Here is a 22,803-nt window from a genome sequence, read left to right on the forward strand (position 1 = left end):
TAATCCCAAACCCAACAATGTAATATATTGCAGCTGAGCAATCATTAGATGTGGTGGCTGCACTAGTTTTATTTTTTTAAGCTTTTTCCTTCTGTTTTCATCTGGTGATCTGGCCAGTAACAAACCTCCTGTATTAGAGTACCTAAACTCTGTATGAATAAGCGCAGAGACACCCTTGGACAACAGCATTCAGCATTCAGTCTTTAGGGGAGGGGAGTGTTAGATGCACTAGCAGATTTAGATACACTAACACATTGAAACCAAACTACACTGCTACATCTACAGAACAGCTTGTTCTGTTAAAAAGTACAGATTTACTGTCAGGATTCCCTGGTGAAAATAAAAGAAAGAATGTCTAAAAGAGAAACATAATATAGCCATTACATTTAAGAATTGGTAAGCTACAATATAATAATTTTGCTTTTTGGGTTTAATCACTTCCCGACCACGCTATAGGCCAAAATACACTACAGCGCAGTCATCCAGTTCTGGCGCCTCTTTAGTGCCCATCAGTGCCGTCTCATTAGTGTTCATCAGTGCAGCCTCATCAGCGCACATCAGTGAAGAAGAAAAACATATTTTTTTCAAAATGTTTGGTCTTTTTTCGTTTGTTTAGCAAAAAATAAAAACCCATCAAAAGAAAGCTCTATCTGTCTCAAAAAAAAAAAAAAAAATTGCATATGAGTACAGTGTTGTATGGCCACGCAATTGTCATTTAAAGTGTGACAATGCTAAAAGCTGAAAATTGGCTTGGGCAGGAAGGGGGTGAAAGTGCCCAGTATTGAAGTGGTTAATAATGCTTTAATCTTATATGCAGTTTTAATTATTGAGTTTACATCTGCTTTAAATGTACTAGAAAAAAGGAAGCCTAATTGACTAAAGCTTTACAACCATGAATCAGATGTTTATATTGGCTTCACCAAGGTAATTAGCTGCTTGGATAGTTCTCAGTGTTTGTTCAGGTGACATGCTTACATCATCGGGAAAATGTGACAGTCATTTAATAGCTTATGGCTTTTAAAAGGACATTAGAGTATATTGTGACCTCCTCTATTGGCAGAGACTGAAGTGAATGCTTAATATTTTCTGTAAGATTTTGGAGAATATACAGATGAGTAATCAAATACGAATATATGAATACATTCAGTAAATAGAGATGTACCTATGCAAGGATTTACACTGTGTGTGTGTGTGCTGTGATGGAGAAAATTTCATGTAAGATCTAATGACAAGTTAAATTCAGAAATGTTTTGAAAGTTATTACTTGTTTCTTTAGTCCCTCGGAGGGAGCATTCTTAGCGGAAGTTCTACCTGGGACCTGAACCCTATTTTGGCTGTTGGGAACTGCACATTCAATCTTGCTTCTGAAGGTAAGTCCCCCAAGGTTGTCATTATGGTTTGAAGTGGAGAGTATGTTGGTTCGTTTTTCCCACCACCATGTATCATTATTGTTTGTTTTATCGTACTGCTTCTACCATAATATAGCCATGATTTCAATATCTTGCAGTGATGATAGTATATAGCTGGAAGCAGTAGTATGCTGTTTGGACAAATGGCTGTATTTAGACTTCCTTGGTGCTATAAATTGATGGATAAGCAGTTAGATCTCCCACTCATTTGCTGGTGAGCTGCATCTGTAGATGAAGGTCACTATTCACACCATTCTTTGTAGATAGGCTTTTAATAACTTTTGATATCCCTGTGGATGAAAGGAGTAGACCTACATGCAGGCACACATTTAGGGACGCATTCCTATACATTTCAGGCTTCCAATGTCCATAACTGCATTAACACAGATGTGCGTCAACGGTTGTTCAGAAGGGTGGTAATGTTGTAACTATGTCAAATGCAGTGGTCCCGCTAGTGGTTAATTTACAAGTGCAATACAAATATGAAGGGAAAGGTATTTAAAACTGTGTAGCACCCTCCCAGATAGGCTGCTAGGTTTTATTAGGCAAAATTAGTTCTGTGGCTCTCCGGTAATTAGCAGAGCAGCATGTGATTACTTTGGGCTGCTCTGGGCTCTGCAGGCTGCGAGTTTGATTGCTTCTCCCTGTCTTCTGGAGGCTTCCAGAATGTACTGGGTGGGAGAGTCAAATGAGCCGCCTGAATATATATGCACCCCCAGTCAATCCCTGGGGAGGTGTGCCCAAATGATGATTGTGGATAGCATAAATAGTTTGGAGCCTTAGAGAGCAGTGTTGTTCCCCAGGAGGAGAGGTTCCCAGTCAGAAGGGCTGCTGCCCTTCCTGGCAGTCCAGCTGAAGATCCTGCCTGTTTCATCAAGGTCTCAGGTATGCAAAGCTGGGGCGGCCTATTCTGCTGCTAATTCTTGGAGAGGAGTTTTACTGAGGATCCAGTCTGGAGGCTCAACTGAGGAAACTGTCTGCCTGAGACTGGAGGGAGACATCCAAATCCCAGGGACACTGTGAGTACAGACCTGAGAGAGGGCTGTTGTTGCTGTTAACCCCTGGCAAACTAATTTTAAGGCTTGCCTGGCTTGGAACACTACCTATGGTGTCCCAATGCTGTCCACCGTATGTCCTACTGCTCAAAGGACTGTGTTAAGAATTAGCTGGAAAGAGAAGAGTGTCCTCACATTCCCGTTGAGTGTTCTGGAGTATCCCACAGCTTCCCTAAGCCCCATCCAAGTTAATCTGCAAATTTTTAAAAGGCAAACCCTAGACTGTTTATTGAGTCACAGGAGTAAATGTTGCTGTTTGCCTGGCTGCCGCTGCACAAGTGGGAGGAGAACCTGGGACACTTAGCAGCTCTCAGCAGCCCTTGTGTAGGTTAGCGTTAAAAGGTCACGTATCAAAATTACTTTGCTGTAAATGCTGCAATAAAACTCAAATTATATGCTACTGCAAATATACTATGCTCTCCTTTTAACAACCATAAAGAGAGAAAGGCAGGGTGGTGAGCTGTGTGTAGAAACACAGCTTATGGGTTGAAGTAATAACCCATTAGCCACAAATACATAGAAGGATTTATGCTGTTTCTCTCGCTATCCCTAAATGAGCCATAAATCATGTTTTTAGATTTACGAGTAAGCAATAGCATGTAAATCTATTCCTCGTATAAGGCACCTCCCTGCTTTATTTTCTTGTAAACATGCACTTTACCTTCCAGTACTCTTCTACATAATATTGCTTAATTTCTAACTGATCTTTGTAATTTACAGAGGGGAAACGCCAGGTTACTTTGAGACAATTAGTGTTTGATGAAACTGGCGCATCAGCTTTGAGGCCGGAAGAGATTCTAATCTTCATCAATGTGCCTTTCTCCAAGAAGGTATATTATATATTTCATTTATATTATAAAGTATCCTACTGAACAAAAGTATGAAGCAGTTACTAAAACATGGCTATAAGAAACAAGGAGAGAGGCGCCTCTAGGTGTAGAATTTTAGACAATTTATTAGCACACAAAATTGGCAATTCACATCCCTGGGATGCCATCCTTCCACGCCACCTCATCATCTGCGCCTCAAGCCTCACTCTGATCTTTACCACCGCACAGCTGGCTTCCTATTCAGTGGTGATGAACAGGGAGCACAGCGCTGCACAGCGCTACACAGCGATGGGACTGAAGTATTTGACAGTCTGCCGATGATCCCCTTTCGGGGACCATACTCTATGATGTGCTTGTTTTTAACTTCTCACATGTGAGTTGCCTGCTTTTAACTTCACACATGTGAGTTGCCAATTTAATGTGCTATTAAATTGTCTAAAATCCTACACCTAGAGGCGCCTCTCTCCTTGTTTCTTACAGCCTTGCTTGATGTTCCCATATGGTGGCAGCCCTTTGAGTTTGGACCTTTTGTTAACCCCCATTAGTTTATAGACTTTGATGGACTCATTGATACATCTGTAGGGAAAGTCATTTCAAGTGTTTGCACCTTTACTTGTCCTCAGTTACTAAAGCATTACTACATTTTGAAGGTACTGTAGAGTAAACTATATTAACACATGGTGATGGTTACAACAATTACTCCATTTGGTCTGCGGCTTTGTAGCAATATTATATATGTTGTTTGTACGGAAATGAGGACAGTGTGGGTGAGATGTTAACTATAGGTATTGTAAAAAGGACAGAACTGTAAATTATAAATCATACTAACTTTAAAAGAAATGACTTACAGTTTGGAAATTACCAGTTTCCAGCATGTGCTACATTTACAAATGCCTCTGTTTTATTGCCTTTGTATAGTAAGTCATAATATATTTGCCGGGGCACATTTATCAGGCTTGGAATAGCTTTTTAGAATATCAATTTACCATTCATTGGGAATTATTATGTTTGTTGTGTATATTAATATTTTTTTTTTAAATCATTGAGTCCTGAATGCAATGCCCTAAGATGGCTCTGGTATTCGGTCTTCTCAAAATCAATAAATAATTTATACAAGTTATCTTTATTTATTAAACTTGGAAAGAGCATTAATTGAGGAAATATAATTCAAAAGAAAATGTCTACCAGATTAAGACAAGTAACTTCAGGAATTTTATTAAAAAAAGCAAACTTCATACTGTAAAACAACGTATAATGTAGATGTCCAAACAGTAATAATAATAATGGAAGAAATACTAAACGGATAATAACTATTTTATCATTAAAATATTATCAATTAGTGCTTTGTTATTGATCTTTTTGTTAAAACAGAATCTTTAAAAAAAAAATAATTTAGCACCCCATCAGCAAAATTATCATTTTAAGTACATGGATTTACTTGTCAAAATGATTTCTCAGCTTTACATTTTTATTTTTACACTTTTACAGCTGCTAACTGATATTGCCTGAAGCTGTTAACAGCTTCATGAATGAGGGTAAATGAACTTTAGACAGCAGGGAGTCCTGGAAAAATTTTAAATGCTTAAGTTTACCTATTAGTATTCTAGATCCTGTGCACTCCTAAAATGTAAAGTTATATGAAAGAATCTTTTTTTTTAATTAAAAAAAGTCCCCTTGTCAGGGCTGGGCTCAGCCCTTCCTTCTCTGAGCTGACCGTTCAGTTGTTGGCTAATTGTCAGCTCCCATCTCTCTCCACAGTCACCCAGCTGTTGTTGATTCTGCTCGTCAGTCCTGCCTACTTAAAGTCGTCCGGCTCACTTGATTCCTGCCTTCGCCTTTGTCAACATCACAGAGACTTTCTCCTGTGTTCCTTTTGAAGACTTGCTTGGCTGATGTTCCTTCTGGCTCCTGATCCTGCTTGCTGTACTACTACGTTTATCTCTGGCCCTCTGACATTTGCTTGGCTGACTACCCGATCCGTTTACTGAACTCTGGCTTGTTTTGACTACGCTTACTCTGTTTACCTTATTATTATTTTTAAACAAGTGTGATTTAACTATACTTCTGTCTCGGTCTGATTCATGGTTCCTGATCGTAGGCGAAGTCCATGAATTCAGAAGATACAGTCAATCCACTTGTTGGTAACATTTTTTCCAGATTGGATGAGCAAGATCACCGCATGGATCAGTTTGCCATAGCATTACAAATGCTCCTGAGTCGCACGGCTCACCTGGAAACACTCACTGTGGCTGCTCCGATACAACCTGAGTTGCAGACCGTCCCTGCTGCTGCGTCAGTCTCTGTGCAGGCACCCGCCTTGAGTATTACCTCTATAAGAGGTATGTCTGTTTCCGCTCCACTTCCCCAGCGATTTGGGGTTGATCCAGTTCAATGCAGAGGGTTTTTCAACCAGGTTGAGATTTACTTTGAGATGCTGCCCCAGGCGTTTCTCATGGACAGAAGCAAAGTAGGTTTTGTGATATATTTGCTTTCTGAGAAAGCCTTTTGTCCTGACCTATTGTCTTGAGGTACCCTGACTTTGTGGCCTCCTTTAAAAAGGGTATTTGATGTTCCCACATGCTCCGCTTCTGCTGCCAAGTGCCTCGTGTCCATCAAACAGAGTATGAGAACTGTTGCCGACTACGCCATTGAATTCCATACTCTGGCAGCAGAGGTTGCTTGGAACAATGAGGCCCTCGTGGCTGCTTTTTCTCATGGTCTCTCAGACTCCATCAAGGATGAGATCGCAGCCCGAGATATACCCACTGAGCTGGAGAGGTTGATCACGTTTGACATCCTCATTGACCCCAGACTCAGAGAAAGACTCTCTTTTAAGAAGTACTTGTGGAAGCCTCCTGTACATTCGCCTCTGAGCTTTGCAGTCCCACCCATGCCTCTCTCACTTCCCATGCCTCCTGGTACCGAGTCTGTCAGTGAAGATGAACCCATGCACTTGGGCTTCACGCATCTCTCTGCGGATGAGAGAGCCTTTAGGAGGAGGGAGAGATTGTGCTTTTATTGTGGCCAGGCTGGTCACTTTTTGTATCTTGTCCTACCCGTCCAGGGAACGCCCGAACCTTGAGGTCCTGTCATGGACAGACCTTACGAGGCGTTGTTTTGTCCCCAGTTATCCAGAAGGATAAGCCCCTGATTTCAGTCATCCTTTCTTGGCTTGAGTCGTCCATCGAGATACAGGCTCTAATCGACTCTGGGGCTGCAGGCCTGTTCATTGATGCTGCCTTTGTATCGCAGCACTGGATTCCGCTGCAGCTGCGTGACACTCCACTTGCCATTGAGGCTCTTGACAGGAGACCTCTACAGCCTGCCCATGTGACTCATGAGACGGTTCCATTGTACATGGCCCTAGGGGCTCTTCACCATGAGATAATCCAATTCCAAGTTATTTCCTCACCTAGGTTTCCGCTGGTTATTGGTTATCCTTGGTTACAGAGGCACAACCCCTCTTTTGATTGGCTCCATGCTGAGGTTCTCTCCTGGTCACCACAATGCAGTGAGACATGCTTCCAGAAGGTAGTGAAGGTCCTGTGCACCTCTTCACTCTCCTCCCTGCCGGAGGAGTACCGTGATTTTAGCGATGTCTTTGACAAAGGTCAAGGCGGTAGTTTGCCTTCACACTGGCCTTATGATTGGGCAATTGACCTTCAACCTGGTGCCATACCCCCTCGTGACTGGGTTTACCCTTTGTCGGTCTTGGAGGATAAAGCCATGGAGGAGTATGTTGCAGACGCACTTTCTTGAGGTTTACTCCGCAAATCCTCGTCTCCTGCTGGTGCTGGTTTCTTCATTGTGAAGAAGAAGAGCGGTGAACTGAGGCCTTGTATGGATTATAGGGGTCTAAATCATTTAACAATTAAGAATGCCTACCCAATCCGTTGATTACAGAGTTATTTGACCGCCTCAAGGGAGCAACAGTTTTCACGAAGCTTGATTTGAGAGGGGCATACAATCTTGTGTGGATTAAGGAGGGTGAGGAGTGGAAAACTGCGTTTTAATACTAGAACAGGCCATTATGAGTACCTCGTAATGCCCTTTGGCCTTTGTAACGCCCCGGCAGTTTTCCAGGAATTTATTAACGATGTCCTCCGAGATTTGTTGCAGTTATGTGTGGTTATTTATCTCAATGATATCCTCATATTTTTCAAGTCCCTGGAGAGCCACCACACAGATGTCTGTCGTGTGCTTCAGAAACAGCTATGTCATTTCCACTGCTGGTTTTTCGATGGACCCAGAAAAACTTTTGGCAGTCTTACAGTGGCCCTGACCCATGGGTTTACCTCCTCTGCAGCGTTTCCTGGGCTTTGCCAACTATTATCGGAAGTTTATTCGTAACTTCTTGTCTCTTGTCAAGCCCCTGACTGATATGACCAGAAAGGACGATAACCCACAGAGTTGGTCTCCGGAGTCCATTAAGGCCTTTGAGAGTCTCAAGGCTGCCTTTGTTTCTGCTCCTGTGTTGGCACATCCTGATCCTATGTTGCCTTTTATCCTAGAAGTTGATGCTTCTGAGACTGGAGTTGGCGCACTTCTGTCTCAACGTCCAAACTCTGAGAGCGCTATGCATCCGTGTGGCTAATTTTCCAAGAAATTGTCACCCGCAGAGTGCAATTACGAGATTGGTGACAGAGAGCTGTTTGGTGATCATTTTAGCCCTGAAAGAATGGAGACATCTCCTTGAAGGTACTACTGTGCCAGTTCTCATTCTTACTGACCATAAGAATCTCACATTCTTGTCTGAGACTAAGCGCCTCTCTCCCAGAAGGGCGCGATGGGCTCTTTTCTTGTTGAGTTTTAATTACATTGTCTCATTCTTACCCGTTACTAAGAATGTAAGGGCTGACGCCTTGTCATGACAATTTTCCTCCACTTCCAAGTTGGAGTCGGTTCCGGTTCCTGTGATTCCTCCTGATCGTATTTGGTTCGCACGAGTCTTACTTCTCCTTTGGGTGACAAAATTCTTGCTGCTCAGGTCCATGCTCCTCCTGAGAAACCTTGTGACAGCTGATTTGTCCCAGAGAGTCTCCGTACTGCCATGCTCCAGACTTACCATTCTCCCAAGGCAGCTGGCCACCCTGAGAAGAATCAACTTGTTTGGGCCATTTCCCAACAATTCTGGTGGCCTAGTCTATGGGCTGATGTAACTGCCTTCGTTGCCTGTTCCATGTGTGCTCAGAGTAAGACTCCACGACAACTTCCAGTGGGCCTCCTACAACCCATACCCAATGGAGAGAAGGCCTGGACCCACCTGTCTATGGATTTCATTGTGGAGTTACCCAAATCCCAAGGTAACACTGTTATCCTTATGGTGGCTGACCGGTTCTCAAAGATGTGTCGTTGTATTCCACTTAAGAAGCTGCCCACTTCTAAGGAACTAGCTTCCATTTTTGCTTGGGAGATCTTTCGCTTACATGGGCTACCCAAGGTGATTGTCTCGGGCAGGGGTAGTCAGTTTGTCTCCCGGTTCTGGCGAGCCTTTTGTACACTGTTGGGAATTCAGCTTGCTTTCTCCTCTGCGTATCACCCACAGTCTAATGGGACCGCAGAACCAGCCAATCAGTCCTTGAAGCAATTCTTACGTTGCTATATTTCTGACCATCATAACAACTGGTCAGACCTATTACTGTGGGCACAGTTTGCTCACAACAGTGCCTTGAATTCTGCTTCCCGATTGTCCCCATTTATTCCAAATTATGGTTTCCAACCTGCCATGTTGCCTGACTCGTTTGTTCCGCAGAGTATTCCTGCGTTAGATGAGCATCTCTGTGGTCTTCATTCCACTTGGGCACAAGTTCAGGAGGCTTTGCAGCATGCTAACGATAGGTACAGACTCCATGCTGACCACAGACACCTGCCTGCACCTTCCTACCAGGTTGGAGACAGAGTCTGGCTGTCATCTCACAACCTCCGACTTCGTGTTCCTTCTTTGAAGTTCGCACCTCGTTTTATTAGGCCTTTCCGTATCCTTCGCAGGATTAACCCAGTGGCTTACGCCTTGGACCTTCCTCCTAGTATGCGCATCTCAAATGTGTTTCATGTCTCCTTATTGAAACCTTTGGTCTGCAATCGTTTTACCACCTTGGTGCCACGTCCTCACCCTATACAGGATGAGAACCATGAGGAGTATGAAGTACAATCCATTGTCGACTCCTGTAGGTTTCGTGGGCGCATACAGTACCTGGTGCATTGGAAGGGGTACGGTCCGGAGGAGCGCTCTTGGGTCTCATCCTCAGACATACATTCCCTTGTCCTCCTCCGTGATTTCCATAGACCTTTTCCCCTCAAGCCTGGTGGTCCTCCGAGGGGGAGGGGTCGTTGAGGAGGAGGTACTGTCAGGGCTGAGCTCAGCCCTTCCTTCTCTGAGCTGGCCACTCAGCTGTCGGCTAATTGCCAGCTCCCATCTTTCTCCACAGTTACCCAGCTGTTGTTGATTCTGCTCGTCAGTCCTGCCTACTTAAAGTCGTCCAGCTCACTTGATTCCTGCCTTCGCCTCTGTCAACATCACAGAGACTTTCTCCTGCGTTCCTGTTGAAGACTTGCTCAGCTGACGTTCCTTCTGGCTCATGATCCTGCTTGCTGTACTACTACGTTTATCTCTGGCTCTCGGACATTTTCTTGGCTGACTACCCGATCCAGGTTACCGAACTCTGTCTTGTTTTGACTATGCTTACTCTGTTTACCTTAATATTATTATTATTAAACAAGTCTGATTTAACTATACTTCTGTCTCGGTCTGATTCATGGTTCCTGATACCCCTCAAAATAACTCAACACACATAGCCATTAATGTCTAAACCACTGGCAACAAAAGTGAGGCCATCCCTAAGTGAAAATGTCCAAATTGGGCCCAAAGTGTCAATATTTTGTGTGGCCACCATTATTTTCCAGCACTGCCTTAACCCTCTTGGGCATGGAGTTCACCAGAGCTTCACAGGTTGCCACTGGAGTCCTCTTCCACTCCTCCATGACGACGACTTCACGGAGCAGGTGGATGTTAGAGACCTTGCGCTCCTCCATCTTCCATTTGAGAATGCCCCACAGATGCTCAATAGGGTTTAGGTTTGGAGACAAGCTTGGCCAGTCCATCACCTTTACCCTCAGATTCTTTAACAAGGCAATGGTCATCTTGGAGGTGTGTTTAGGGTCGTTATCATGTTGGAATACTGCCCTGCGGCCCAGTTTCTGAAGGGAGGGGATCGTGCTCTGCTTCAGTATGTCAAAGTACATGTTGGTATTCATGGTTCCCTCAATGAACTTTAGCTCTCCATTGCCGGCAGCACTCATGCAGCCCCAGACCGTGACACTCCCACCACCATGCTTGACTGTAGGCAAGACACATTTGTCTTTGTACTCCTCACCTGTTTGCTACCACACACGCTTGACACCATCTGATCCAAATAAGTTTATCTTGGTCTCATCAGACCACAGGACATTGTTCCAGTAATCCATGTCCTTAGTCTGCTTGTCTTCAGCAAACTGTTTGCAGGCTTTCTTGTGCATCATCTTTAGAAGAGGCTTCCTTCTGGGACGACAGCCAAGCAGACCAATTTGATGCAGCGTATGGTCTGAGCACTAAGAGGCTGAACTCACATCCCTTCAACCTCTGCAGCAATGCTGGCAACACTCATATGTCTATTTCCCAAAGACAACCTCTGGATATGACGCTGAGCATGTGCACTCAACTTCTTTGGTCGTCCATGGCGAGGCCTGTTCTGAGTGGAACCTGAGTTAAACCGCTGTGTTGTCTTGGCCACCGTGCTGCAGCTCAATTTCAGGGTCTTGGCAATTTTCTTATAGCCTAGGCCATCTTTATGTAGAGAAACATTTTTTTTTTTGCAGATCCTCAGAGAGTTCTTTGCCATGAGGTGCCATGTTGAACTTCCAGTGACCAGTATGAGAGAGTGAGAGCGAAAACACCAAATTTAACACACTTGCTTCCCATTCACACCTGAGACCTGACATCAGGGAGGGAAAATGGCTACTTGGGCCCAATTTGGAAATTTTCATTTAGGGGTGTACTCACTTTTGTTGCCAGTGGTTTAGACATTAATGGCTGTGCGTTGAGTTATTTTGAGGGGACAGCAAATTTACACTGTTATACAAGCTATATACTCACTACTTTACATTGTAGCAAAGTGTCATTTCTTCAGTGTTCTCACATGAAAAGATATAATAAAATATTTACAAAAATGTGAGGGGTGTACTCACTTTTGTGAGATACTGTATATTACAATGTAGTAATAGAAATAATGTGATTTGATCATCCTGACACCATATTAAGCATGGTGTCGGGATGCTTTCAGTGCTAGCACCAGCCATTCACCCGACAAATCACCCCCACCGCTGAATTCCCTGTCAACCCTGGGACTACATTCCCCCTGGTCCTTGGCAAAATTGGTCTCTTAGAGATCTAGCCTGTCTAGAGGTAAAGGAGGGTGTGTCAGGTGCAAACGGACCTATAGTGGTGTCCAGAGTCAACATGCCAGTATTTGTCTACAATACGCCTAATAGATTTATGCTGGTTGGAAAATTTTGTTATGATGGAAATTGTTTTTTTTTTGTTTGTTTTGGAGGAGGGATCATATAACAAATCACTCCGTGTCCTGATACATGCCCCTGTTGAAGGCCTTCTTCAAGCATGTTTTTGCGTAACTACGTGCTAAGAGCCTTCCTTTGGGTAGAAGGGCCTCCCTCTTGAATGTTTCATTGTCTGAGCAATTTCTCCTAATCCTCAAGTATTGACTATAGGGAATAGAAGAAATGAATAACTGGGGGTGAAAGCTACTGGCATGTAATATGGAATTACCAGCCATTTCCTGTATAAGATACTAGTCAGTAGACCATTTTCATCCTTGTGGATGGTCCCATCAAGAAAAGTAATAGAGGACTGGTCCCATGTCATGGTAAATGTTAGATTGAAATTGTTCTGATTGAGTTGATGGAGAAAAGGTTGTAATAGGTCAGTGGGCCCATCCCATATGAGAAAAACACTGTTGATATATCTATACCATACGCCAATAATGCTCATGAAGGGGGCCATGTCCTCTGACTGATTGATCATACATTCCCACTCCCCCAGGTACAGGTTGGTGTACGATGGGGCACAAGAGGTCCCCATCGCAACTCCCTGCACCTGGAGGAAGTGGGAACCATTAAAGGTGAAATAATTGTGATGAAGTAAAAAACTGCAATGCATCCGCAAGGAAATCATTTGTCTTTCTTTCAAAATTGCTGTTCTGGGAAATTATATGTTTGATGCAAGCCATGTCTTTATCATGTGGTATGGAGCTATACAAAGCCTCCTGCACCCAGTGTAGCCTATATCTACAGTGCATTCTGTGGTGTACAGTTTCTAATACACTTCAGGCGGTGTATTAAAATATATATATATATATATATATATATATATATATATATATATATATATATACATACAGTCTACATCCATTGTAGCCTATATCTACAGTGCATTCGGTGGTGTAGGGTTTCTAATACACTTCACTATATATATATATATATATATATATATATACAGTCTAGCATGTGTGTGTGTGTGTCTATATATATATATATATATATATATATATATATATACTGCATTCAGTGTAGCCTATATCTGTGCATTCTGTGGTGTACAGTTGCTAATACAGTGCAGGTGGTGTACACAGTATCTAATACAGTGTGTACAGTTTCTAACACATTCCTGGTGGTGTACACAGTATATAATACAGAGCAGCCATTGTACAGTTGCTAATACAGTGCAGGCGGTGTACACAGTATCTAATACCATGTGTACAGTTGCTAATACCGGGCAGGCAGTGTACACAGTATCTAATACAGCGTGTACAGTTTCTACTACACTTCTGGTGGTGTATACAGTGCAGCCATTGTACAGTTGCTAATACAGTGCAGGCGGTGTACACAGTATCTAATACAGTGTAATGTGGTGTTGCAAAACAAATAATACATCGTGTCCTCAAGGCCACCAAGGAGAGGCAGATGCTCACAGGCCACTAAAAGAGGGCAAGCAGCCTCTGTGTCTACAGTCAACAGTGCTGGTCGTGGACATGGAGCATCCTCTGTAGGTGGTTGTGGGGCACGCTTGTTCTTTTTTGCTGCTCCTGGCTGTGTTATTGAGCCACAACATGCAGAAGAGTGGATGGAGTGGATAACAAAGCCGTCCTCATCCTGTTCCACCGGCTCCTTGTCCACAGTCACTCCTTCTGTAGCCCCACCATCGTGCACGGAGGAGTCCCCAGAATTATTCGACCACAGTATCGGTTATATGCTGCTGGAGGATGCATAGCGATTTGAAGGCTCCAATGTTGGTTCCCAGGTTGAGGAAGGGAGTAACGTGAGCCTAGAGAAAGTGGGTGCCATAGAAGGACAAGAAACTGGCAGTCAAGTTCCCCCAGCTGCAGCATACTGCCAAGTTTGCTCCAGGGACGGGGAAGGAGGGGGTCACTGACTGTACTTGGGTGCCTTAGAGAAGAGAGGAGGAAAGTGAGGAGGAGGCACAACTCCAAGGCAGGATGTCCTCTGGGGGTCAGCTTAAGGGCAGCCACCCAATTGCATTACATTGCAGAGTTTCACAGGTGCAGGGTGCTGCTGACTCCCCACTGACTTTTAAAAGTTCCTTGGTGTGGGCCTTTTTGAACACATGTGCAGAAGATCACACCGTTGCTGTTTGCAACCTATTTCTGAAGCGGATCAAGCGTGACCAGAACAGAAGCCACTTGGGCGCCACATGCTTGACCAGACATATGCCGACCTGCCATGGAGTCCGTTGACAACAGCACTTGAAAGACCCACATGAAAGAAAAAGGCAGACCTCTCCCTGCGCCTCATCTGGGATCTCCAACCCTACTATACCTCCAGTCCTCTCAAAAACCTGCACTGAGAGGAATGAAGGTATAGCAATAGGTGTCCCAAGTACTTGCAGCCAATCTGCTAGCAGCACACTACCAATTGATTTTAGCAGGCAAATTTCCCTACCCCGTTGCTGAATCGTAAAAAGAAATTCAGTCCCAGCCAACCACATGCTCAGCGTCTAAATGCTAGCTTGGCCAAATTGCTAGCACTGCAACTGCTGCGTTTTCAGCTGGTAGACCCTGCCCCCTTTCGTGAATTTGTGGAATGTGCTGTACCTCAGTGGCAGGTTCCAAAATGCCATTTATTTTCAGGGAAGACCATTCCAGCTCTCTACCGGCATGTGGAAGGCAATGTTTTGGCCTCGTTGAACAGGGCGGTCAGCAGTAAGGTTCATATTACCGCTGACTCATGGTCCAGCAGGCATGGGCAGGGTCGTTACCTTTCCTTCACGGCACACTGGGAAACTCTGCTGGCAGCTGGGAAGGATGCAGGATAGGGTTCAGTGTTGTTGGAGCTTGTTCCGTCACCATGCCTCCAAAATGCTAGTGGTGATTCTGCCACAGCTCTCTCCTCCACCCCTCCTCTTCTTCTTCCTCTATGGCCTCTTCTGCAGATTTGTCCTCTGAACCAGCGGTGCTCTGTAAGCGTTCAAGGGGCTACGCAAGCAGTCAGGCTAAAAGATGCCATGCGGTGCTTGAGTTGGTCTGCCTAGGGGACAGGAGCCACACTGGGGCAGAGATTCTGTTAGCTCTTCAGGGGCAGGCTCAGAGGTGGTTGACGCCAGGCCAGCTTCAGCCAGGAATGGTTGTATGTGACAATGGCACCAACCTTCTCTCCACCCTCCGGCAGGGAGACTTGACCCATGTTCCATGTTTGGCACACATCCTGAATTTGGTGGTGCAGTGGTTCTTGTGCAGGTACCCAGGCTTACAGGATCTCCTGAGGCAGGCCAGAAGAGTCTGTGGTTATTTCCGCCGGTCATACAATGCCAGTGCTCAGCTGGCTGACATTCAAAGGGAATGCAACCTGCCAATCAATCACCTCATTTGTGACATGCCCACCAGTTGGAACTCTGGCAATGCTGCAGTGGCTGCACATACAGCAGAGGGCCATCAATGAGTACCTGTGCGAGTATGGCACCAGGACAGGGTCAGGGGAGCTTGGCTTCTTTTCACCATGCCAGTGGCTACTGATCAAGGATGCATGCACTGTCCTGTCACCATTTGAGGAGGCCACAAGGATGGTGAGCAGTGACAATGCATGCATTAGTGACACTGTCCTTCTAGTCTTCCTGCTGGAGCACACGCTTTGTGGAATCATGGACAGGACACTTGAGGCAGAACAGAGGGAGGAAGAGGAGGACTTCCTTTCCTCTCAAGGTCCCCTTTATCCAGACAGCATTCCTGCGGGCCCACCAAACACACAGGAAGAAGAGGAGGAGGCGGATTGTGTCAGCATGGATGTAGAGGATAACATGCAGCAGTCTTCAAGGGATGGTTTTAAGTCCCCAGAAACCCAAGGAGTTGTACGTGGCTTGGAGTAGGTAGTTACGGATCATGTGATCCATAGTGACCCAGAAGACTCAGAATCAAATGCCTCTGCAAACTTACGCTGCATGGCCTCTCTGAATCTGCAAAGCCTGCGAAAGGACTCTAGGATTTGTGGTATCAAGAAGAGGGATCATTACTGGCTGGCAACCCTTCTTGATCCACATTACAAGGGTAAGGTTGCAGAACTCATCCTGCCTTTGCGGAGGGAGCAGAGAATGAAACATCTTCAGGAGGCCTTAAAGAAAGGTTTGTGCAACGCATTTCCAGACCCTGGGAGGTTATAATTTCCTGGTGCTGGACAACATGTTGCCGAGGCTTCGTTCAGTCAGAGGAAGAGAGGTGGAGAAGGTGGCCAGCTGACCGAAGCCTTTAAACAATTTTTCAGTCCTCAGCACCAAGGTCTGATTGGTTCAGGCAACCATCGCCAGTGTCTGCATTACATAGTGCAGGAATATCTAGGGGCAAGAGCAGACTTGGAGACTTTTACAACAGAGCATCCACTGGGTTACTGGGTCTTGAGGATGGACCACAGGCCAGAACTTGCTCAATATGTAATTGAGCTACTGGCCTGTCCTGCATCCAGCATGCTTTCTGAACATACATTCAGTGCTGCTGGAGGGTTTGTAACGGATCAAAGAGTGCGCCTGTCCACAGACTCTATTGAGAGGCTCACATTCATAAAAATTAATCAGTCTTGGATCAGCAGCTATCAAGCACCTGATGCTGATGTAACTGGTTGAATTTGCTATGGATCTAGGATCCCTTAAAGACTGCCTATGCAGTTCCTCCTCAATCTTGATGATGCTAGCTTCCAACAATATTTTTGGTTTAGGGCACCACCACCACCACCCAAGGACCGATTTTTCTGCCCCTGTTTAACAGGGGCACGTAATTACAATTTTTGATATAATATTTCACAGCAGAGCCTGTTCCTGCGCCAAACAAGAGTAACTGTGAGGGCTTACAGTGTTCTGGTACCACTAACACCTAAGGCCCAAATTACTGCAGAGCATATAGTGCAGGCCATATAGTATATATACTGCTTTACAGAGTATATAGGGCCTAGGGGACCCTCACGCCAGTTTTAAATTACATTTTTTCCTTTAGAAATGTCATTTTGCTGTGGTACTGTTATAAATATGGGAAAGATGCGCTACTTTACAGGCATACTAGGGACACCCCCCAGGCACGATATTTAAAGGAATATTTCATTTTTATTGTATCAGTATAAGCATTATTAAAATCACTGCTCCAGAAAAAAACGTGAGTTTTTAAAACTTTTTTTTGCATTGATACATGTCCCCTGGGGCAGGACCCAGGTCCCCAAACACTTTTTATGGCAATGCATATAAGCCTTTAAAATTAGCACTTTTGATTTTTCTTGTTCGCATCCCATAGACTTTAACGGTGTTCGCACAAATTTTTTGCCTGTTTGCATATTCTGCTGTGATCCAAACTGGGGGGTGTTCGGCTCATCCCTACTTTTAATAAACAGACACTCATCTGTCCCATGGTCCAGCGATGCGGGTGCCTGAAGCCTCGGTCCTCTCCTCCTCCTCTCCATGGTGCCGGCATTGCAAGTGTGGGCACTTAGCTGTGACAACTTGCAGATTTACAGCCAGATGTGCACTGCACATGCGCGAGTCACGCTGCGCCTTCTCAGTGGCCAGGCAATCTTCTGGGACCTGTGATGTGTCCCAAGAGATTGCAGAGAGTAAGGGAGAGAGGAGGCGTCGCCTAGGCGGCCCAGCGGAATTGGGAGCTGGGCACCTATCAAAACTAGATACCCGCTCCCTCCTCAAAAAAATGACATGCCAAATGTGTCATGTAAGGAGATGAGGGGTGCTTAAAGCGGAAGTTCCACTTTTGGGTGGAACTCCGCTTTAAGTAAGCATTTCTCTTTAGGTTAAGCAGATCTGTTCCCATTGAACACTTCTTTTTATTTCAGCATATTGTAGAAATAGATTTATCTGTTTATAAATTTTCATTTTTATGTTAGAAAAACATGATGTATAGTTGCAGTCTTTTCACAATCTTGTTATTGAAGAATGCTGTTGATATATTATTTTTTTCCCATTCTCTGTCAGAACATATTAGTCTCACATTTCTTCTCTCTGTTTAATTTACATACTTACAGTGGGAATTTGTCTCAGCATTCAGACAGGTGCAGAGATGGGGAAGCACAGCACCTGCCGACGTTGCTGCAATGAGAGTCGTGCTGAAAGAAGATTCAGACCTCATCATGTCTATGAACATTTATTACGGTGGCTCTGAATCAGCTTGTATGTTTGCAAAGCATGTCAGTGAAATGCTTGTTGGAAGGTATGTATTGCATCAGTACAGAAAATACAAGGACAAGAGAAATCCATAGTATTCAGTAGGACCTGTTCACACTGATGTGCTGCATGCTGCATTTTGAGTGTGTTCACCAGCATTTTGCCATTCATATCAATACATACAGTCCCTTGAAAAAGTATTTATACCCCTTGAAATTTTCCACATTTTTGTTTTATGTTACAACCAAAAACATAAAGGTATTTTCATTGGGATTTTATGTGATAGATCAACACAAAGTGGCACATAATTGTGAAGTAGTGGAAGGAAAATGATAAATGTTTTTCAACATTTTTTACAAATAAATATCTGAAAAGTGTGGCGTGCATTTGTATTCAGCCCTGAGTCAATACTTTGTAGAACCACCTTTTGCTGCAATTACAGCTGCAAGTGTTTTTGGGTATGTCTCTACCAGCTTTGCACATCTAGAAAGTGAATTTTTTGCCCATTCTTCTTTACTAAATAACTCAAGCTCTGTCAGATTGGATGGAGAGCGTCTGTGAACAGCAATTTTAAAGTCTTGCCACAGATTCTCAATTGGATTTAGGTCTGGACTTTGACTGGGCCATTCTAACACATGAATATGCTTTGATGCAAACCATTCCATTGTAGCTCTGGTTGCATGTTTAGGGTCATTGTCCTGCTGGAGGGCGAACTTCCGCCCCAAAACTTTTGCAGACTCTAACAGGTTTTCTTCTAAGAGTGCCCTGTATTTGTCTCTATCCATCTTCCCATCAACTCTGACTAGCTTCCCTGTCCCTGCTGAAGAAAATCATCCCCACTACATGATGCTGCCACCACCATGTTTCACGGTGGGATGGTGTGTTCAGGGTGATGTGCAGTGTTAGTTTTCTACCACACATAGCGTTTTGCTTTTAGGCCAAAAAGTTCAATTTTGGTCTCACCTGACCAGAGCACCATCTTCCACATGTTTGCTGTGTCCCCCTCATGGCTTCTTGCAAACTGAAAACGGGACTTCTTATAGCTTTCTTTCAACAATGGCTTTCTTCTTGCCACTCTTCCATAAAGGCCAGATATGTGGAGTAGTCACGACTAATAGTTATCCTGTGGACAGACTCTCCCACCTGAGCTGTGGATCTCTGCACCTCCTCCAGAGTTACCATGGGCCTCTTGGCTGCTTCTCTGATTAATGCTCTCCTTGCCTGGCCTGTCAGTTTAGGTGGATAGCCATGTTTTGGTAGGTTTGCAGTTATGCCAAACTCTTTCCATTTTTGAATGATGGATTGAACAGTGCTCTGTGAGATGTTAAAAGCTTGGGATATTTTTTTATAACCTAACCCTGCTTTAAACACTTCAGCCCCAGAAGAATTTGCCCCCTTCCTGAGCCAGATCACTTTTTACAATTTGGCACTGCGTCATTTTAACTGACAATTGCGCGGTCATGCAATGCTGTATCCAAACGAAATTTGTGTCCTTTTTTCCCCACAAATAGAGCTTTCCTTTGGTGGTACTTGATCACCTTTGCGGTTTTTATTTTTTGCGCTATAAACAAAAAAAAGCATCAATTTTGAAAAAAAAAAAACAATATTTTTTACTTTTTGCTATAATAAATTTCCACAAAATTAAAAAAACAGAAACAAATTTCTTCATCAGTTTAGGCCAATACACAGTCTTCTACATATTTTTGGGAAAAAAAAAATCACAATAAGGGTATATTGATTGGTTTGCGCAAAAGTTATAGTGTCTACAAACTATGGGGAAGATTTATGGCATTTTTATGGCATTTTTATTATTATTATTTTTTTTTTTTTACTAGTAATGGTGGTGATCTGTGATTTTTAGAGGTACTGCGACATTGTAGCGGACAGGTTGGACACTTTTGACACATTTTTGGGACCATTGACATTCATACAGCGATCAGTGATATACATATGCACTGATTACTGTGTAAATGTCACTGGTAGGGAAGGGGTTAACACTAGGGGGTGATCAAGGGGTTAAATGTGTGTTCCCTATATGTGGTCTAACGGTGAGAGGATAGGACTGACTGGGGGAGGAGACATATCTTAGTACTTAGTAGGAACAAACGATATGTCTCCTCTCCCCTGACAGAACAAGGATTTGTGTGTTTACACACACAAGTCCCCATGCTGGCTCTCATGCACGTGACGGGAACAACCGCACCTTCTGGCGGCTCTTAAAGGGAACCCCATAATCGTATGGGGTATTCGCGCATTGGTGCCAATGTGCCGCAGTAAAAGTATGTGAGCTGGTTGGGAACCGGTTAAACTTCTCCACAACTTTATCCCTGGCCTGTCTGGTGTGTTCCTTGGCCTTCATGATGCTGTTTGTTTACTAAGGTTCCCTAACAAACCTCTGAGGGCTTCACAGAACAGCTGTATTTATACTGAGATTAAATTACACACAGGGGGACTCTATTTACTAATTAGGTGACTTCTGAAGGCAATTGGTTCCACTAGATTTTAGTTAGGGGTATCAGAGTAAAGGGGCTGAATACAAATGCATGCCCCGCTTTTTAGATATTAGTAGATATTAGTAAAAAAAATTGAAAACCATTTATCATTTTCCTTCCACTTCACAATTATGTGCCACTTTGTGTTGGTCTATCACATAAAATCCCAACAAAATACATTTACGTTTTTGGTTGTAACATGACAAAATGTGGAAGATATCAAGGAGTATGAACACCTTTTCAAAGCACTGTATCTCCTCTCCTTTGCTGTTGATTTTAACTAGCATACTGGACTGCTTGCTCGGGGGGGGGGGGGGCACATTGTTTATTTTAAAATTTTAATCATTAAAGTGTCGAACCTGTATTAACCTCCTTAGCGGTATTCCCGAGTGTGGGTCGGGGTGAATTTTCAGTACCAAAAGCGGTAACCCTGAGCCACACTCGGGATCGCATCTCAGGATCCAGGCAAAGTAACTTACCTTGTCCCCAGGACCCTGCGGTGTCTCCCCGCTGTGTGTCTCTGCTCGATTCATCACAGTGCCGGGCTCTGTTCCCTACAAGCGCTGCGACGCACAGGGATGGAGCACGGCGCCAAATTCAAAAAGTTAAAAACACAATACATGTACAGTACACTGTAATCTTACAGATTACATTACTGTATCAAATTATTTCACATCCCTTTTGTCCCTAGTGGTTTGTCTAGTGCCCTGCATGCAGTTTTATATTATAGCTATATTATATATATATATATATATATATATATATATATATATATATATATATATATATATATAATTAGTTTTATTTTATAAATACTGTTCTTTCTGCCTGGAAACTGGAGATTGTCCATAGCAACCAAAAAGCGTCCCTTTACATCAAAAGCGGTTTTAGACCAGCTAGAAAACAGCGATGATAAATTAGAATCACTTGTAGAATTGAGCGTTAGTGATTCGTGGGGAAATCAGTCATCGAACACTGAAAGTAATGACAGCGACAAGTCTGCAACTGAGTAAATTTCAGTGTTTTTGATTTGATTACATTATTGAATAATTTTTATTATTATTATATTATTATTTGTTATAATTATTTGTAGTTATTTATTATATTATAATTTATGATTTAGTGTTTCAAACTTTATCATATCCGGGATGACTACTAGACTCTTGTTTGGACAAATTTAAGTGTGTTGTTTCTAAGAATTACAGGCCTACAACATAAAACGCCAAATTTCCATGCAAAACATTATACCGCTTTTGAGCATCAAAAATCTGACATAATCATACCGCCAGGGAGGTTAATACACAGGTTTGGTGCCTTCAATAGATAATAATTTCATTTTTCTGTAGAAAGTCCAATGATTTACAACTAAACCAGGCAAAATTGGTAAAGAATAGGTTAAGTTTACCTTGTCAGCACAGGGTCTCTTGCATACAGTTAAATACTAAAGAGGCAATATACTCCACTGAATGTGTGAAATATCTGCTCCACCACTGCTTTATTTGGTTCCTCCCTCTGGCTTGTACACCACTACATGACGTATGAGCCGGTGGTAAGAACCACAGAAAGCAGTGGGAGTAACAGCTACTTGACCCACCCGATGAAACTGGGGAGCAGTGAAGTGACAGGGTTTTAACATATGGATTGCTGGAAAGACAAGCATTGTACAGGTATGTAATTGTGTGCAAATGACCCTGTGATAAAGGGTTCCTGTGCAGGAAGGAAGCATTCACCTTTTTTTACATAAGGAAATGCTGCAGTAAAGACCCTTTGCTGCTGAAGAGCATTTGTTCTTAAATGTCAGAAAATGCTAATTTGACTTGATGTATTGGTGTTTATTTACTAAAGTTAAATAGGGCAAAATTTGTCACATTTCTGCAGAGAAACCAGTCAGCTTCTAACCTCAGCTTTTTCAATTAAATTTTGAAATAAAACCTGGAAGCTAATTGGTTTCTATGCAAAATTGGGAGTAATTTTGCCCTCTCTAGCTTTAGTAAATAAATCCCAAAGGGTCAACGAATTCTGATGAATTATTGGCAAAATATTTTGTAAAATCATTGATAAATACATTTATATATCACAAATGCATTTCTGTGGGATTGATTTAGTAAAGTCAAATAGACTGTGTGCTTTGTAATTGCCCTCTGCAGGGGCATTTGATCTAGGCATTTGATCTAGAGCTTAATAAATGACTGCTGACTTCCATCAGCCAATCATGTGCAAGCAAAAATGCCTTGCATGTGATTGGGTATTCTTTACAGATTGAAGCTGTATCAAAATTACTAAGCTATGGAGCAAATGCCCTTG

General features: G+C 43.3%; 1 protein-coding gene across 2 annotated transcripts in view; it reads left to right on the forward strand.

Annotated features, from left to right (window-relative positions):
• LOC141146727 (aldehyde oxidase 1-like) overlaps positions 1-22,803 on the forward strand; it is a 238,943-nt gene that overhangs the window by 120,635 nt on the left and 95,505 nt on the right. For both annotated transcript variants that reach the window (XM_073633237.1, XM_073633236.1), the window contains exons 5-7: positions 1,277-1,370; positions 3,185-3,294; positions 17,869-18,053. In XM_073633237.1, coding sequence (XP_073489338.1) covers positions 1,277-1,370; positions 3,185-3,294; positions 17,869-18,053 — 389 coding nt within the window. The remainder of the gene's footprint in view (positions 1-1,276; positions 1,371-3,184; positions 3,295-17,868; positions 18,054-22,803) is intronic.

Source organism: Aquarana catesbeiana, linkage group LG06, assembly GCF_042186555.1.
Source record: "Aquarana catesbeiana isolate 2022-GZ linkage group LG06, ASM4218655v1, whole genome shotgun sequence".
In the NCBI taxonomy this organism is placed as follows: Eukaryota; Metazoa; Chordata; class Amphibia; order Anura; family Ranidae; genus Aquarana; species Aquarana catesbeiana.